The sequence below is a fragment of the Oncorhynchus gorbuscha genome, linkage group LG09 (genome assembly GCF_021184085.1).
Source record: "Oncorhynchus gorbuscha isolate QuinsamMale2020 ecotype Even-year linkage group LG09, OgorEven_v1.0, whole genome shotgun sequence".
NCBI lineage: Eukaryota > Metazoa > Chordata > Actinopteri > Salmoniformes > Salmonidae > Oncorhynchus > Oncorhynchus gorbuscha.
This window is the reverse complement of record NC_060181.1, coordinates 99,544,946-99,564,029: the sequence shown is the minus strand read 5'-3', so window position 1 is coordinate 99,564,029 and position 19,084 is coordinate 99,544,946. Positions and strand designations below refer to the sequence as shown.

General features: G+C 42.7%; 2 protein-coding genes across 4 annotated transcripts in view; both read right to left on the bottom strand.

Annotated features, from left to right (window-relative positions):
- Nucleotides 1-1,146: 1,146 nt before the first annotated feature.
- On the bottom strand, nt 1,147-9,069 carry LOC124044316 (flocculation protein FLO11-like). 3 transcript variants are annotated; one of them, XM_046363977.1, is made up of 7 exons: nt 8,928-9,069; nt 8,619-8,668; nt 6,607-6,797; nt 2,171-2,321; nt 2,037-2,081; nt 1,907-1,934; nt 1,147-1,708 (listed from the first exon to the last, which is right to left on the bottom strand). In XM_046363977.1, exons 1-7 carry the CDS (start codon nt 8,929-8,931, stop codon nt 1,563-1,565), a joined length of 615 nt encoding a protein of 204 aa, XP_046219933.1. In that variant the 5' UTR covers nt 8,932-9,069; the 3' UTR covers nt 1,147-1,562. The 3 variants fall into 3 exon arrangements, with proteins under 3 accessions (XP_046219933.1, XP_046219934.1, XP_046219935.1); XM_046363978.1 differs by having other exon boundaries at nt 1,157-1,708; nt 2,171-2,318; XM_046363979.1 differs by lacking the exon at nt 8,619-8,668 and having other exon boundaries at nt 1,157-1,708; nt 8,928-9,064.
- The window catches only part of LOC124044491, a 16,451-nt gene continuing 6,366 nt past the window's right edge, over nt 9,000-19,084 (bottom strand). The window contains exons 4-8 of the mRNA XM_046364120.1: nt 12,251-12,340; nt 11,941-12,128; nt 11,394-11,427; nt 10,768-10,863; nt 9,000-9,042 (exon numbers count right to left, since the gene is read on the bottom strand). Of these exons, the coding sequence (XP_046220076.1) occupies nt 9,000-9,042; nt 10,768-10,863; nt 11,394-11,427; nt 11,941-12,128; nt 12,251-12,340 (451 nt within the window). The remainder of the gene's footprint in view (nt 9,043-10,767; nt 10,864-11,393; nt 11,428-11,940; nt 12,129-12,250; nt 12,341-19,084) is intronic.

Genomic DNA, 19,084 nt, shown 5'->3' with positions numbered 1-19,084 from the left:
AAATGGAAAAAGGTCGACTGCACCTTCTTCAGGGATTCATCGGCACTTGTGAACTCAATTCTCTGTGTTCCAATTTTTTTTCAGGACTTTTATTTCCATGACTGATCAAAACTCAGCAAATGTATGATGCAGACATATTGTGAGCAATATGTTTGGAACAGCAAATTACAATTCAATCGGTATAGAGTCGTGAGAATCACAATATATATCGTATCGCCACCAAAGTATCGTGACAATATTGCATTGTTAGGTCCCTAGCGATTCCCAGTCGTACTGTGTAACATACCTAGTACACTAGACAATATTGTGTCTACTTGACTACACTATCTATTACCCTATTTGGTCTACACTGAGTTTACAGAACATTAGGAACACCTGCTCTTTCCATGACATAGACTGACCAGGTGAATTCAGGTGAAAGCTATGATCCCTTGTTGATGTCACTTGTTAAATCCACTTCAATAAGTGTAGATGAAGAGGAGGAGACAGGTTAAAGAATGATTTTTAAGCCTTGAGACAATTAAGACATGGGTTGTGTATGTGTGCCATTCAGAGAGTGAATAATATAATAAATGCCATTTAGCAGACGCTTTTATCCAAAGCGACTTACAGTCATGTGTGCATACATTCTACGTATGGGTGGTCTCGGGGATCGAACCCACTACCCTGGCGTAACAAGCGCCATGCTCTACCAACTGAGCTACAGTCGGAGGCAAATGAATGGGCAAGACAAAAGATTTAAGTGCCTTTTAACAGGGTATAGTAGGTGCCAGGCACACCAGTTTGTGTCAAGAACTGCAAAGCTGGTGTGTTTTTCACACTCAACAGTTTCCTGTGTGTATCAAGAATGGTCCACCACCCAAAGGACATCCTGCCAACTTGACACAAATGTATGTTTTGTGATCTTATTTGACCTGTTATTCAGTGTGTGTGTCAGATCACTGACACCTACACTATAATCAGAACACTGAGCATGAGAATTACCATTCGGGTAGTATTCTTGTATATTTGTTGCTTCAGCAAGTCTATATGTAAAATATGTGTTTAGAATAGTGATAGTCCCCAAATTAGAAATGTGACTTAATATCATTGTGATTCATTTTGATACAGATGGCAACAATGCCAAATAAAAACTTTCAAGAGTTTAACACAAATTATCTGATTTTATTTAGTTAAATATCAATTCAATTAAGTTTTAAATAATTATAAATGATTTATGAACAAACAGCTAATTTTAAGTCTAGATGGTACTTTATCTTATAAGGTAGTCATTTTCATATAACAGTTGATTAAACTATTTACTAGAGTAAATATTAAGAACCGCTAAAACAGATCTACAGTGCATAACAACGACAAAGAGTTGTGTTGAAGTCCTCTGCATATTTCTAGAAATAACCAAACATGAAATGGAACTCATGTACAGTAACGTGGAAGAATCTCAGGATGCATCCAAATGGCGCCCTATTGCCCTAGAACACTACATGGCCCTGGGCAAAAGTAGTGCACTATATAGGGAATAGGGTGCCATTTGAAGCATACACTAAGTTTTACAGTAAGATGTGCTAGAAGTTAAAGGAGAAAGGGAAGGAGTCCCCAGCCCCTGATCCTTTCTCTCTGCTGGTTGACGGTTGACCAGGACTCTTAGAGCTGAAGGGGAACTCAAATCCATCTTCTGACTTCTCCGACTCTGGCCGGGCAAACAGGAAGCCTTCAACAACATACATATTGCTATTACACAGAGGAAGAATCACATCAGGGGCTGTATTTATAAAATGTATAGGATCAGTTTCCCCCTGTCCATTCATTTTTCATTTTAAAGGCAAAACTGATCCTAGATCAGCACTCCAACTAAAAAAGAATCACTTTTGAAAAGTATAATTTATTAATAGCAGACAGAATTTCCCACCTGATGGCGATCTGGATCCTGACGGTTTCTAAGATGACAAAAATAAAAAGGTAATAAATTAGCCAAGTTCCACATTATGTCTGATACTGACACGACAGAGAATAACATTTAACAGAACATATAATGGTACCTTTTCACTGCTGAAATATGAGCTGCTGAAGGGGAAAGGAGGCTCCTACAATGAAACACAATATTAGAGTTTAATATAAAGAGTTATTGATGGATGGGTCATCATTGTAAAAAGTGTTTTTGATGTTCCCTCACTTCCTCCTGGCCTGAGCCCAGTCCAAAGCCACAGTGGAAGCCAGAGAAGTCGGGGGTGGTGGGGCTAGGAGCTGAGCTCATGGAGAACAGGAAGCCTGGGGATTTCACTGTGGATCCGTCTAGCTGACTAGGTGACCCACTGTGGCTACTGCTGGAGATATTATATAAGACTTATTCATATACATAAGTAAGTAAGCATTTATATACGACTGGGAGGTCTGCATCTCAAATGGCACCCTTTCCCCTCCATACAGTCGTGTCCAAAAGTTTTGAGAATGACACAAATATTAATTTTCACAAAGTTTGCTGCTTCAGTGTCTTTAGATATTTTTGTTAGATGTTACTATGGAACACTGAAGTATAATTACAAGCATTTCATAAGTGTCAAAGGCTTTTATTGGCAATTACATGAAGTTGATGCAAAGAGTCAATATTTGCAGTGTTGACCCTTCTTTTTCAAGACCTCTGTAATCCGCCCTGGCATGCTGTCAATTAACTTCTGGGCCACATCCTGACTGATGGCAGCCCATTCTTGCATAATCAGTGCTTGGAGTTTGTCAGAATTTGTGGGTTTTTGTTTGTCCACCCGCCTTTTGAGGATTGACCACAAGTTCTCAATGGGATTAAGGTCTGGGGAGTTTCCTGGCCATGGACCCAAAATGTCAATGTTTTGTTCTCCGAGCCACTTACCGTAATTTCTGGACTATTAAGCGCACCTGAATATAAACCGCACCCACTGAATTATTTAAAAATGATTTTGTACATAAATAAGCCGCACATGTCTATAAGCCGCAGGTGCCTACCGGTACATTGAAACAAATTAACTTTACACAGCCTTTAAACGAAACACAGCTTGTAACAAAAATAAATATGCTTTAACGAAACACGGCTTGCAAAAAAAATTAAACAGTAACCTACCAAGAAAGTCATTGGTCACTATCTTCCTCCTCCTGTGCACTGAAACCACTGAAGTCATCTCCTTCGGTGTCGGAGTTGAATAGCCTCAGAATTGCTTCATCGCTGCCCTCTTCAACACGCAGCAGCCTTTTGAAATCCCGTTGATGATAGTGGATTTTTTGACAATGCTCCACGCTGTCAGCAGCTCTATTTCCTTTTCCAACAGCCAGATCGATCACCTTCAACTTGAAAGCTGCATCATATCCGTGTCTTTGCCATGATGAGGGTGACAAAATGACTACCGTAATCAGAATGATGGGAAGTTTGAGAAAAAAATCCATAAATTAGCCGCGTCATTGTATAAACCCGCGAGGTTCAAAGCGTGGGAAAAAAGTAGCGGCTTATAGTCGGGAAATTACAGTAGTTATCACTTTTGCATTATGTCAAGGTGCTCCATCATGCTGGAAAAGGCATTGTTTGTAACCAAACTGTTCCTGGATGGTTGGGAGAAGTTGCTCTTGGAGGATGTGTTGGTACCATTCTTTATTCATGACTGTGTTTTTAGGCAAAATTGTGAGTGAGCCCACTCCCTTGGCTGAGAAGCAACCCCACACATGAATGGTCTCAGGATGCTTTACTGTTGGCATGACACAGGACTGATGTTAGCTCTCAACTTGTCTTCTCCGGACAAGCTTTTTTCCAGATGCCCCAAACAATCGGAAAGGGGATTCATCAGAGAAAATGACTTTACCCCAGTCCTCAGCAGTCCAATCCCTATACCTTTTGCAGAATATCAGTCTGTCCCTGATGTTTTTCATGGAGAAAAGTGGCTTCTTTGCTGCCCTTCTTGACATCAGTCCATCCTCCAAAAGTCTTCACTCCACTGTGCGTGCAGATGCACTCACACCTGCCTGCTGCCATTCCTGAGCAAGCTCTGTACTGGTGGTGCCCCGATCCCGCAGCTGAATCAACTTTAGGAGACGGCCCTGGCGCTGGCTGGACTTTCTTGGGTGCACTGAAGCCTTCTTCACAACAATTGATCCGCTCTCCTTGAAGTTCTTGATGATCCTATAAATCACATATGTCAGAGTCAAGGCCCGCGGGCCACATCCGGCCCGCGAGAAGGTTTTTACGGCCCCTGGGATGATCTTGATTTGTTATTAGAACCGGCCCGCAGACCGCAGCAAGCCGGCAGCCCGCAGATCTTTTACACGCACCAATACTACATTTCCCACAATGCAACGGTGACGCACCGAGCAGTAGGCTGCTTCATTTCAATATTTATTGGCACAGCAGTTGTCAGCATCACAGTAAAATTAACTTTCAGATACCCATCAAAAATGGCAAAACGGAAGGTGGACACTGAGAACCGGGGGTTTCAAACAAGGTGGGAGTCGGAGTATTTGTTCACGGAGGTAGCTGGAAAACCTGTGTGTCTTCTGTGTGGAGAAAGTGTGGCGGTACTGAAAGAGTATAATCTGAGACGACATTATGAAACGAAACACGCGGACAAAAACAAGAATATGGACATGGAACAAAGGCTACAAAAGGCAGAGGAATTAAAACGAGGCCTCAAATCTCGACAGGCTCTGTTCAAAAAAGCCAAATCACAAGGCCAGGCTGCTGTCAAGGCCAGTTTTATTTTGGCAGAAGAGATCGCTAAATCAGCCCGGCCATTTACGGAGGGGATTTCATCAAAAACTGCATGATTAAAGTTTGTGACGAAGTTTGCCCAGAAAAAAGGCAACTCTTTTTAAATGTGAGTCTGAGCAGAAACACCATTGCCGAGAGAGTAGACCAGTTGTCCATCAATCTAAAAGAGCAGCTTGTGAAAAAGGGAAAAGATTTCATTGCATATTCCTTGGCTGTGGATGAGAGCACCGACATTTCTGACATTGCCCAGTTGTCAATTTTCATCCGCGGAGTGGACTCCAGCCTAAGCGTGACAGAGGAGTTTTTGGCTTTACGTCCTATGCATGGCACAACTACGGGGCATGATTTGTATGAAGAGGTGTCAAGATGTGTAAATGAGATGGAGCTGCCTTGGGAAAAACTTGTGGGTTTGACAACCGACGGAGCACCTGCGATGTGTGGACACAGGAGCGGACTGGTGGCGAAGATACGGGAAAAGATGCAAGAGGAAAACGCGACAGGTGAGCTGACAGCTTATCATTGTATCATACACCAGGAAGCGTTGTGCGGTAAAGCCTTGAAAATGGAGCATGTAATGAGCATCATCACGCGCACAGTTAACTTTATCAGAGCCAAAGGTTTGAATCACCGCCAGTTCAAGGCATTTCTGACGGAGTTAGAAACGGAGCATGGTGATTTGCCTTATCACACAGAGGTGCGATGGCTAAGCCAGGGAAAGGTGCTTCAAAGATGTTTCGAGCTTCGTGAGGAGATTTGTCTGTTCTTGGACAGCAAAGGGAAAGACACAACACAACTCCGAGACTAAATGTTTCTGTGTGAAATGGCTTTTCTGTGTGACATTACGAGTCATCTGAATGCAATGAACTTGCAGCTGCAGGGTCGGGATCGTGTCATCTCTGATATGTACAGTACAGTGAAGGCATTTAAAACCAAGTTGAGTGGATGATAGAAAATTGCTATTATTGTTTTTTTCTTTGAAGTAAATTTAGCCCACTTTTGCTAAAATAGAAAATATAGGCTACTGATGGTGCCTTGAATACCGGTTTCTTTCATTTAATGTTCATGTTATGGGGATTTTTATATAAAGGAAATTTGTCTTTTGTGTCTGTTGAAAATGAAAGATTACTGACAGAGCCATAAGAAAATATTGCTTTATTTATCTGATCATATTGGAATATATTTGTTAGGTTTTCAGTAGGTTCAATTAGGTTCACTAGACTATATGCGTCATTTAAAAATTTTTCAATGAACATTCGAACAGTCCGGCCCTCGGCTTGTAGCTAAATTTTTTATTTGGCCCTCCGTCCATTTGACTTTGACACCCCTGCTATAAATGGTTGATTTAGGTGCAATCTTACTGGCAGCAATAATGACTGCACGTGTTTCCTTGCAGGTAACCATGGATGACAGAGGAAGAACAATTATTCTAAGCACCACCCTTCTTTTGAAGCTTCCAGTTTGTTATTCAAACTCAACCAGCATGACAGAGTGATCTCCAGCCTTGTCCTCGTCAACACTCACACCTGTGTTAACGAGAGAAATGGTGTCAGCTGGTGTCAGCTGGTCCTTTTGTGGCAGGGCTGAAATGCAGTGGAATTTATTTTTTGGGAGATTCAGTTTATTTACATGGCAAAGAGGATTTTGCAATTAATTGCAATTCATCTGATCACTCTTCATAACATTCTGGAGTATATGCAAATTGCCATCATACAAACTGAGGCAGCAGACTCAAAAATGTATATTTGTGTCATTCTCAAAACTTTTAGCCATGACTGTAGTGTACTACTTTTCAGCAGAGCCCAGGGTGCACTACTTTTGACCTGGGCCCTGGGTGCCATCTCAGACCCAGCCTAGGATAACATCTGTTTTAACTATGAATGTCTTACTTCAGGGAGAAGGTTGGGGTGCTGGACACAGCTTTCATTCTAGCAGGAGTCTGAGGAGAGAATGCTGCTCCCATCCCTTCATTCTCCTCCGCCTCAGTAATGAGGGGTGTAGGCTGTTCGTCTCCTCCCTCAGTCCCCCTCTCCTTCACCTCCTCCATCCCCACTGTACTGGAGGTGTTCAGACTCTCCTTCTATAAAGAGTCAAACAGATGTTACATAGCATATTTACATTCGGAAAGTATTCAGACCCCGTCACTTTTTTTAACGTTATAACCTTATTCTAAAATAGATTAAATCCTTTTCCCCTCTCATCAATCTACACACAATACCCCATAATGACAAAGCAAAAAACTGTTTTTTTGAAATGTTTGCGAATTTATTACAAAAAAAAAAAAAATGAAATATCACAAGTCTTCTTGGGTATGACATTACAAGCTTGGCACACCTGTATTTGTGGAGATTCTCCCATTCTTCTCTACAGATCCTCTCAAGCTCTGTCAGGTTGGATGGGGAGCATTGCTACACAGCTATTTTCAGGACTCTCCAGAGATGTTTGATTGGCTTTAAGTCCGGGCTGTGGCTGGGCCACTCATGGACACTCAGAGACTTGTCCTGAAGCCACTCCTCCGTTGTCTTGGCTGTGTGTTTAGTGTCGTTGACCTGTTGAAACGTGAAATTTTGCCTCATTCTGAGATCCTGAGGGCTCTGGAGCAGGTTTTCATCAAGAATCTCTCTGTACTTTGCTCAGTTCATCTTTCCCTCAAGCCTGACTAGTCTGCCTGCCACTGAAAAACATTCCCACAGCATGATGCTGCCACCACCATGCTTCACAGTAGGGATGGTGCCAGGTTTCCTCCCGACGTGACACTTGTCTTTCAGGCCAAAGAGTTCAATCTTGGTTTCATCAGATGAGAGAATGTTGTTTCTCATGGTCTGAGAGTCCATTAGGTGACTTTTGGCAAACTCTAAACGGGCTGTCATGTGCCTTTTACTGAGAAGTGTCTTCTATCTGGTCACTCTAGTATAAAGGCCTGATTGGTGGAGTGCTGCAGAGATGGTTGTCCTTCTGGAAAGTTCATCCCATCTCCAATGAGGAACTCTAGAGCTCTGTCAGAGTGACCATTAGGTTCTTGGTCAGCTCCATGTCCAAGGCCCTTCTCCTCTGATTGCTCAGTTTGGCTGGACGGACAGCTCTAGGTGGTTCCAAACGTCTTCCTTTTAAGTATGATGGAGGCCACTGTGTTCCTGGAGACCTGCAATGCTGCAGAAATGTTTTGGTACCCTTCCCCATATCTGTGCTTCGACACAATCCTGTCTCCGAGCTCTACGGACAATTCCTTTGACCTCATGGCTTGGTTTTTGCTCTGACATGCACTATCAACTGTGGAACCTTATATAGACAGGTGTATGTCTTTCCAAATAATGTCCAATCAATTTCATTTAAGTTCAAGGATGATCAATGGAAACAGGATGGACCTGAGCTCAATTTCGATAAATAAGGTATTTCTGTTTTTCATTTTTAATAGATTAGAAAACATTTCTAAAAACCTGCTTTTGCTTTGTCATTATGGGGTAGTGTGTGTATATTGATGAGGAAAACATTAAATTTAATCCATTTTAGAACAAGGCTGTAAGGTTACAAAATGTGGAAAAAGTGAAGGGGTCTGAATACTTTCAGAATGCTCTGTATAACAAGAGCATTACGTGGCCTCCTAAATGACACCCTATTCCTTACATAGTGCACTACTTTTAACCAGAGCCTTGGGCACTGATCAAAAGTAGTGCAGAGTACACTTTAAGGGAATAGGGAGCCATTTGGGACGCACAACTGTATGCCGTATATAACAGAATCATGAATCTACAGCACAGTACTTCATCAGTGTCCTGTCACTGAATAGGTCTGTGTCCATGTTCTCTTCTAACTGATGCTGATGTTACTTGGAGTGTGATTTTACAGCAGTACCACATTGTTGAATACTGATATTATTATATTCTAATAATAAAGAGCAGACCTGTTCCTCTAGTAAACTTCCCTCCTCCTGGTCTGAAGCGTGTATTCCATCTGGAGGACGGATTTAAAACATTTTACCACCAGAATCAATTTAAACTGGAAATGGGCCCACAAAGTGAAAGCCCAGAAATGAAGCATTCAAGATCCTACCCATTGAAGATCCTAACCATTGAAGATCCTAACCATTGAAGATCCTACCCATTGAAGATCCTAACCACTGAAGATCCTAACCATTGAAGATCCTAACCACTGAAGATCCTAACCATTGAAGATCCTAACCATTGAAGATCCTAACCATTGAAGATCCTACCCATTGCCTCTGGGTATGACCACAGGTCACAGTGTGTGTCTCCTTGTGATGGAGGGTGAGCAACGGTCTTCTCTAGATGCTCTTCAATTCCCTCTCCGTGTTTCTCATGGCCATCCTGCAAAAGGACAAGAGGAAGATGACTGACCACTCTTGTCTAGACTGAACTGAGTCCCAGCATCCAGGCTAAAGATACCTTAGGCTTGGAAAGATGGGAGGAGGAGAGAGCTACCTGGGAGAGATAGGAGGAGAAATATATACCTGGGAGAGATAGGAGGTTGGAGAAATGGAGGGAGGAAAAAGATAGATACCTGGGAGAGATGGGAGGAGGATGAGAGGGATAGATACCTGGGAGAGATAGGAGGAAGATGAGAGAGATAGATACCTGGGAGAGATAGGAGGAGGAGAGAGATAGATACCTGGGAGAGATGGGAGGAGGAGAGAGATAGATACCTGGGAGAGATAGGTGGAGGAGAGAGATAGCTACCTGGGAGAGATAGGAGGAGAGATATATACCTGGGAGAGATAGGAGGTTGGGGAAATGGAGGGAGGAAAAAGATAGATACCTGGGAGAGATAGGAGGAGGAGAGAGATAGCTACCTGGGAGAGATAGGAGGAGAGATATATACCTGGGAGAGATAGGAGGTTGGAGAAATTGAGGGAGGAAAAAGATAGATACCTGGGAGAGATAGGAGTAGAGAGATAGCTACCTGGGAGAGATAGGAGGAGAGATATATACCTGGGAGAGATAGGAGGTTGGAGAAATGGAGGGAGGAAAAAGATAGATACCTGGGGGCGATAGGAGGAGGAGAGAGATAGCTACCTGGGAGAGATAGGAGGAGAGATATATACCTGGGAGAGATAGGAGGTTGGAGAAATGGAGGGAGGAAAAAGATAGATACCTGGGAGAGATGGGAGGAGGATGAGAGAGATAGATACCTGGGAGAGATAGGTGGAGGAGAGAGATAGCTACCTGGGAGAGATAGGAGGAGAGATATATACCTGGGAGAGATAGGAGGTTGGGGAAATGGAGGGAGGAAAAAGATAGATACCTGGGAGAGATAGGAGGAGGAGAGAGATAGCTACCTGGGAGAGATAGGAGGAGAGATATATACCTGGGAGAGATAGGAGGTTGGAGAAATGGAGGGAGGAAAAAGATAGATACCTGGGAGAGATAGGAGGAGAGAGATAGCTACCTGGGAGAGATAGGAGGAGAGATATATACCTGGGAGAGATAGGAGGTTGGAGAAATTGAGGGAGGAAAAAGATAGATACCTGGGAGAGATAGGAGTAGAGAGATAGCTACCTGGGAGAGATAGGAGGAGAGATATATACCTGGGAGAGATAGGAGGTTGGAAAAATGGAGGTAGGAAAAAGATAGATACCTGGGAGAGATAGGAGGAGGAGAGAGATAGCTACCTGGGAGAGATAGGAGAGATATATACCTGGGAGAGATAGGAGGTTGGAGAAATGGAGGGAGGAAAAAGATAGATACCTGGGAGAGATAGGAGGAGAGAGATAGCTACCTGGGAGAGATAGGAGGAGAGATATATACCTGGGAGAGATAGGAGGTTGGAGAAATGGAGGGAGGAAAAAGATAGATACCTGGGAGAGATGGGAGGAGGATGAGAGAGATAGATACCTGGGAGAGATAGGAGAGATATATACCTGGGAGAGATAGGAGGTTGGAGAAATGGAGGGAGGAAAAAGATAGATACCTGGGAGAGATGGGAGGAGGATGAGAGGGATAGATACCTGGGAGAGATAGGAGGAAGATGAGAGAGATAGATACCTGGGAGAGATAGGTGGAGGAGAGAGATAGATATATATATACCTGGGAAACATGGAGGAGGAGATGTCTAGTGGAGACTGATGGTCATCCTCAGTCTGAGCCGATGACTGTCTGTGAGACTCTGCTGCCGTCAATAGACCAGAGATGCTGAACAGAAAAGTTGAGAACTGCTCACCTTATCTGACACTCTTAGAGAGGCAATAAGGACACTCCTGACCTATAAAACCACTCATCAAAATCTAGAACTGACCCTTAACTTAACCCTAACCAATTCTGAAATTAAATATCTGGGGTGAGCTCTTTTACCATATGCTACTCCAAATATTGCAATACCTGATATAATCATTTTGGGCTGGTAATGACTATATCATTCCAGACTACAATAGTTAATATTTTATACGATATTATAATCACATTCTCATTAAATAATCTTTGTGTGGTGAAAAAATAAGGCTTAGTTAATTTATTTAGACTTCATTTACCGTATTGATACAGCCTAACAATTAAAACTGTTCAAATAAAGTATGGTCTTGAACATCACAATATACCTTCTTGCACTTCCTGACATATTGTCAATGTCAAATATCACGATATTCAATTTCATCATATATCGGCTCAACCCTAATCGTTTTGCATGTCAGTGAGTTTCGGTTGACATTAACCGTTCAAAAGGATACCTTTCCAATGGGTTTTCGATGGACAATGTCTGACCTGAGGGAAGAAAGAAATAAGCTTTTTCTTCTTTGTACTGTACATCAAACCAAAGACACAGGATATTCAGTGGACTAAAACGTGTTAGTTACCTAGTAGGGGATATTGGTTACCATTTGGTTACCGAGTACAGTGTTTCTGACTTGCCTAGTTAAATACATTTAAAAAATCCAGTTTCCCAACTCCAGTCCTCCGGTACAGCCAGCAGCACACCGGGCAAAGTCACCTGATTGTGGTTTGGGGAGGCAGGTAGCCTAGTGGTTAGAGCATTGGGCCAGTGACCGAAAGGTTGCAAGATCGAATGCCCAATCTGACAGGGTAAAAATCTGTCCTTCTACCCCTGAACAAGGCAGTTAACCCACTGTTCCTAGGCCGTCATTGTAAATAAGAATTTGTTCTTAACTGACTTGCTTAGTTAAATAAAGATGAAATATAGTAATCCAGGGCTTGATGACTGGTTGACAAGTTGAGTCAGGTGTGTTTACTGTAAGGAATCATAGTCCCAGTAGTTACCTAGTAGATCGTGCAGAGCCTTCTCTTTGGCTGTTATCTGATCCTCACAAACTTTAATCCTGCTTTCCAGCTCTTCTTTTCCTGACTGAATCATCAGCAACTGCTTGGCCAGAGGGTTCTGGCAGTAACTCTCTTTGTGCTGCTGGAAAACCTTCCTGTAGCGCTCTATTCTCTCCTGGTACACTTTCCTACAGCAGACACATTGGAGGCTTAAGTATAACTGATTCAGTGTTACGGGTTGTCTAATAATTCGGTGCTTTTTCACTGTAAATGACCATGATGTAAATGTCAAGACAAAATATAGGCCTACATGTCTTGATTACAGTTGTCTCGTCTCCTCTCCAATTCAGCCTGCAGCGTCTTCTCATACTGCAGCAGGAGGCCGTTAGTTCCCTTTAGACTGCAAGAGAGGGGGTACAATGATACAAGAATTCACAGCAGGGCCTGCATTCACAAAGTGTCTCAGAGAGCTGTCCAGGATTACGTCCCCCCGTCTATATAATGATATTCATTATCATCTACTGTAAAGGGCAAAACTGGTCCTAGATCAGCATTCCTACTCTGATATGTTTTGTGAATGCAATCCAAAGCTAGGGGCAGACCTGGCTGTAAATGGGTCTTTCTATATACTAGGGTACCAAACTACACTACATGCCTGGCTGTACATGGATCTTTATATAAACTAGAGTACCAACCTACACTACAGGCCTGGCTGTACATGGGTCTTTCTATAAACTAGGGTACCAACCTACACTACATGACCAGAAGTATGTGGACACCTGCTCGTTGAACATCTAATTCCATTCAGCCAAAAGAGCATTAGTGAGGTCGGGCACTGATGTTGGGCGGTTAGGCCTGGCTTACAGTCGGCATTCCAAATCATCCCAAAGGTGTTTGATGGGGTTGAGGTCAGGGCTCTGTGCAGGCAAGTCAAGTTCTTCCACACGGATCTTGACAAACCATTTATGTATGGACCTTGCTTTAGCGGTGGAATTGTCATGCTGAAACAGGAAAGGGCCTTCCCAAAACTGTTGCTACAAATTTGGAAGCACAGTCTAGAATATAATGATATGCTGTAGCATTAAGATTTCCCTCCACTGGAACTAAGAGACTAAACCCAAACCATGAAAAAGAGCCACAAACCATTATTCCTCCTCCATCTAACTTTACAGTTGCCAATATGCATTGGGGCAGGTAGCGTTCTCCTGGCATCCGGCAAACCCAGATTTGTCCGTCGGACTGCCAGATAGTAAAGCGTGATTCATCACTCCAGAGAACACGTTTCCACTGCTCCAGAGTCCAATGGCGACAAGCTTTACACCACTCCACACGATACTTGGCATTGAGCATGGTGATCTTAGGCTTGTGTGTGGCTGCTTGTCCACGGAAACCCATTTCATGAAGCTCCTAACGAACAGTTATTGTGCTGACGTTGCTTCCAGAGGCAGTTGGGAACTTGGTAGTGAGTGTTGCAACTGAGGACAGACGATTTTTATGCGCTACGTGCTTCAGCACTCAGCGGTCCCGTTCTGTGAGCTTTTATGGCCTACCAGCCAAGACAACACAGGAGTGGGTTCGGGAACAAGTCTCAATGTCCTTGAGTGGCCCAGACAGAGCCTGGACTTGAACCCGATCGAACATCTCTGGAGAGACCTGAAAATGGCTGCTCAACAACGCTCCCCATCCAACCTGATAGAGCTTGAGAGGATCTGCAGAGAAGAATGGGAGAAACTCCCCAAATACAGGTGTGCCAAGCTTGTAGTGTCATACCCAAGAAGACTTGAGGCTGTAAAGCTGCCAAAGGTGCATCAACAAAGTACTGAGTAAAGAGTTTGAATACTTATGTAAATGTGATATTTCCGTTTTGTACATTTGTATTAATTTGCATAAAATTCTAAAAACCTGTTTTTGTTTTTTCATGATTGGTATTGTATGCAGATTAATGAGGGGAAACAATTATTTAATACATTTTAGAATAAGGCTGTACCGTAACGAAATGTGGAAAATTCAAGGGGTCTGAATACTTCCCGAATGTCGCCACTTGCTTCAATTGAAAGGTCCTACCTTCTACTGAGGGGGAGGGGATTCTATATCCTTATTCTTAAAGTGGTAATGGTCCTACCTTCTATTGAGGGGGCTCTATATCCTTATTCTTAAAGTGGTAATGGTCTACCTTCTATTGGGGGGAGGGGTTCTATATCCTTATTCTTAAAGTGGTAATGGTCCTACCTTCTATTGAGGGGGCTTATATCCTTATTCTTAAAGTGGTATTCTACCTAAGGGGAGGGGATTCTATATCCTTAAAGTGGTAATGGTCTACCTTCTATTGAGGGGGAGGGGGTTCTATATCCTTATTCTTAAAGTGGTAATGGTCTACCTTCTATTGAGGGGGTTCTATATCCTTATTCTTAAAGTGGTAATGATCCTGCCTTCTATTGCGGGGGAGGGGGTTCTATATCCTTATTCTTAAAGTGGTAATGGTCCTACCTTCTATTGAGGGGCTCTATATCCTTATTCTTAAAGTGGTAATGGTCTACCTTCTATTGAGGGGAGGGGCTCTATATCCTTATTCTTCTATTGAGGGGAGGGGCTCTATATCCTTATCCTTAAAGTGGTAATGGTCTACCTTCTATTGAGGGGTTCTATATCCTTATTCTTAAAGTGGTAATGGTCCTACCTTCTATTGAGGGGGCTCTATATCCTTATTCTTAAAGTGGTAATGGTCCTACCTTCTATTGAGGGGGTTCTATATCCTTATTCTTAAAGTGGTAATGATCCTGCCTTCTATTGAGGGGAGGGGGCTCTATATCCTTATTCTTAAAGTGGTAATGGTCTACCTTCTATTGAGGGGGGGGGCTCTATATCCTTATTCTTCTATTGAGGGGAGGGGGCTCTATATCCTTATTCTTAAAGTGGTAATGGTCTACCTTCTATTGGAGGGGGAGGGGGTTCTATATCCTTAAAGTGGTAATGGCCTACCTTCTATTGAGGGGGAGGGGGTTCTATATCCTTAAAGTGGTAATGACCTACCTTATATTGAGGGGGAGGGGATTCTATATCCTTAAAGTGGTAATGGTCTACCTTCTATTGAGGGGATTCTATATCCTTATTCTTAAAGTGGTAATGGTCCTACCTTCTATTGAGGGGGCTCTATATCCTTATTCTTAAAGTGGTAATGGTCTACCTTCTATTGAGGGGAGGGGATTCTTAAAGTGGTAATGGTCTACCTTCTATTGCGGGGGAGGGGTTCTATATCCTTATTCTTAAAGTGGTAATGGTCTACCTTCTATTGAGGGGAGGGGATTCTATATCCTTAAAGTGGTAATGGTCTACCTTCTATTGAGGGGAGGGGGTTCTATATCCTTATTCTTAAAGTGGTAATGGTCCTATTCTATTGAGGGGGCTCTATATCCTTATTCTTAAAGTGGTAATGGTCTACCTTCTATTGAGGGGGAGGGGATTCTATATCCTTAAAGTGGTAATGGTCCTACCTTCTATTGAGGGGGAGGGGTTCTATATCCTTATTCTTAAAGTGGTAATGGTCTACCTTCTATTGAGGGGAGGGGGCTCTATATCCTTATTCTTAAAGTGGTAATGGTCTACCTTCTATTGGGGGAGGGGGTTCTATATCCTTATTCTTAAAGTGGTAATGGTCCTACCTTCTATTGAGGGGCTCTATATCCTTATTCTTAAAGTGGTAATGGTCTACCTTCTATTGAGGGGGGGGATTCTATATCCTTAAAGTGGTAATGGTCTACCTTCTATTGGGGGGAGGGGGTTCTATATCCTTATTCTTAAAGTGGTAATGGTCTACCTTCTATTGAGGGGTTCTATATCCTTATTCTTAAAGTGGTAATGATCCTGCCTTCTATTGCGGGGGAGGGGGTTCTATATCCTTATTCTTAAAGTGGTAATGGTCCTACCTTCTATTGAGGGGGCTCTATATCCTTATTCTTAAAGTGGTAATGGTCTACCTTCTATTGAGGGGAGGGGCCTTATCCTTATTCTTCTATTGAGGGGAGGGGCTCTATATCCTTATCCTTAAAGTGGTAATGGTCTACCTTCTATTGCGGGGGAGGGGTTCTATATCCTTATTCTTAAAGTGGTAATGGTCTACCTTCTATTGAGGGGGGGGTTCTATATCCTTATTCTTAAAGTGGCAATGATCCTACCTTCTATTGAGGGAGGGGTTCTATATCCTTATTCTTAAAGTGGTAATGGTCCTACCTTCTATTGAGGGGCTCTATATCCTTATTCTTAAAGTGGTAATGGTCTACCTTCTATTGAGGGGAGGGGGCTCTATATCCTTATTCTTCTATTGAGGGGAGGGGGCTCTATATCCTTATCCTTAAAGTGGTAATGGTCTACCTTCTATTGCGGGGAGGGGGTTCTATATCCTTATTCTTAAAGTGGTAATGGTCCTACCTTCTATTGAGGGGGCTCTATATCCTTATTCTTAAAGTGGTAATGGTCCTACCTTCTATTGAGGGGTTCTATATCCTTATTCTTAAAGTGGTAATGATCCTGCCTTCTATTGAGGGGAGGGGGCTCTATATCCTTATTCTAAAAGTGGTAATGGTCTACCTTCTATTGAGGGGAGGGGGCTCTATATCCTTATTCTTCTATTGAGGGGAGGGCTCTATATCCTTATTCTTAAAGTGGTAATGGTCTACCTTCTGTGGAGGGGAGGGGTTCTATATCCTTAAAGTGGTAATGGCCTACCTTCTATTGAGGGGAGGGGGTTCTATATCCTTAAAGTGGTAATGACCTACCTTCTATTGAGGGGAGGGGGTTCTATATCCTTAAAGTGGTAATGGTCTACCTTCTATTGAGGGGATTCTATATCCTTATTCTTAAAGTGGTAATGGTCCTACCTTCTATTGAGGGGCTCTATATCCTTATTCTTAAAGTGGTAATGGTCTACCTTCTATTGAGGGGAGGGGATTCTATATCCTTAAAGTGGTAATGGTCTACCTTCTATTGCGGGGGAGGGGTTCTATATCCTTATTCTTAAAGTGGTAATGGTCTACCTTCTATTGAGGGGAGGGGATTCTATATCCTTAAAGTGGTAATGGTCTACCTTCTATTGGGGGAGGGGGTTCTATATCCTTATTCTTAAAGTGGTAATGGTCCTACCTTCTATTGAGGGGGCTCTATATCCTTATTCTTAAAGTGGTAATGGTCTACCTTCTATTGAGGGGGAGGGGATTCTATATCCTTAAAGTGGTAATGGTCTACCTTCTATTGCGGGGGAGGGGGTTCTATATCCTTATTCTTAAAGTGGTAATGGTCTACCTTCTATTGAGGGGTTCTATATCCTTATTCTTAAAGTGGTAATGATCCTGCCTTCTATTGCGGGGAGGGGTTCTATATCCTTATTCTTAAAGTGGTAATGGTCCTACCTTCTATTGAGGGGGCTCTATATCCTTATTCTTAAAGTGGTAATGGTCTACCTTCTATTGAGGGGGAGGGGCTCTATATCCTTATTCTTCTATTGAGGGGAGGGGGCTCTATATCCTTATCCTTAAAGTGGTAATGGTCTACCTTCTATTGCGGGGGAGGGGTTCTATATCCTTATTCTTAAAGTGGTAATGGTCTACCTTCTATTGAGGGGGTTCTATATCCTTATTCTTAAAGTGGCAATGATCCTGCCTTCTATTGCGGGGGGGGGTTCTATATCCTTATTCTTAAAGTGGTAATGGTCCTACCTTCTATTGAGGGGGCTCTATATCCTTATTCTTAAAGTGGTAATGGTCTACCTTCTATTGAGGGGGGAGGGGGCTCTATATCCTTATCCTTAAAGTGGTAATGGTCTACCTTCTATTGCGGGGGAGGGGGTTCTATATCCTTATTCTTAAAGTGGTAATGGTCCTACCTTCTATTGAGGGGGCTCTATATCCTTATTCTTAAAGTGGTAATGGTCCTACCTTCTATTGAGGGGGTTCTATATCCTTATTCTTAAAGTGGTAATGATCCTGCCTTCTATTGAGGGGGAGGGGGCTCTATATCCTTATTCTAAAAGTGGTAATGGTCTACCTTCTATTGAGGGGAGGGGCTCTATATCCTTATTCTTCTATTGAGGGGAGGGGCTCTATATCCTTATTCTTAAAGTGGTAATGGTCTACCTTCTGTGGAGGGGAGGGGGTTCTATATCCTTAAAGTGGTAATGGCCTACCTTCTATTGAGGGGAGGGGTTCTATATCCTTAAAGTGGTAATGACCTACCTTATATTGAGGGGGAGGGGATTCTATATCCTTAAAGTGGTAATGGTCTACCTTCTATTGAGGGGATTCTATATCCTTATTCTTAAAGTGGTAATGGTCCTACCTTCTATTGAGGGGGCTCTATATCCTTATTCTTAAAGTGGTAATGGTCTACCTTCTATTGAGGGGGAGGGGATTCTATATCCTTAAAGTGGTAATGGTCTACCTTCTATTGCGGGGGAGGGGGTTCTATATCCTTATTCTTAAAGTGGTAATGGTCTACCTTCTATTGAGGGGGAGGGGATTCTATATCCTTAAAGTGGTAATGGTCTACCTTCTATTGCGGGGGAGGGGTTCTATATCCTTATTCTTAAAGTGGTAATGGTCCTACCTTCTATTGAGGGGGCTCTATATCCTTATTCTTAAAGTGGTAATGGTCTACCTTCTATTGAGGGGGAGGGGGCTCTATATCCTTATTCTTCTATTGAGGGGAGGGGGCTCCCTTATCCTTAAAGTGGTAATGGTCTACCTTCTATTGCGGGGAGGGGGTTCTATATCCTTATTCTTAAAGTGGTAATGGTCTACCTTCTATTGAGGGGGTTCTATATCCTTATTCTTAAAGTGGTAATGATCCTGCCTTCTATTGCGGGGCAGGGGTTCTATATCCTTATTCTTAAAAATGTGGTAATGGTCCTACCTTCTATTGAGGGGGAGGGGCTCTATATCCTTATCATAAAGTGGTAATGTTCTCTATATCCTTATTCTTAAAGTGGTAATGGTCCTACCTTCTATTGAGGGGGCTCTATATCCTTATTCTTAAAGGGTAATGGTCTACCTTCTATTGAGGGCTCTATATCCTTATTCTTGGTAATGGTCTATTGATTGGGGGAGGGGGCTCTATATCCTTTATCCTTAAAGTGGTAATGTTCTACCTTCTATTG

What these genes read in the sequence shown, in the direction of transcription:
- LOC124044316 (XM_046363977.1), bottom strand. An exon ending in ACCCCAACCTTCTCCCTGAA is followed by an intron (nt 2,322 to 6,606) that starts GTAAGACATTCA and finishes TAATATCTCCAG; the next exon opens with CAGTAGCCACAGTGGGTCAC. An exon ending in TGGGCTCAGGCCAGGAGGAA is followed by an intron (nt 2,082 to 2,170) that starts GTGAGGGAACAT and finishes GTTTCATTGTAG; the next exon opens with GAGCCTCCTTTCCCCTTCAG.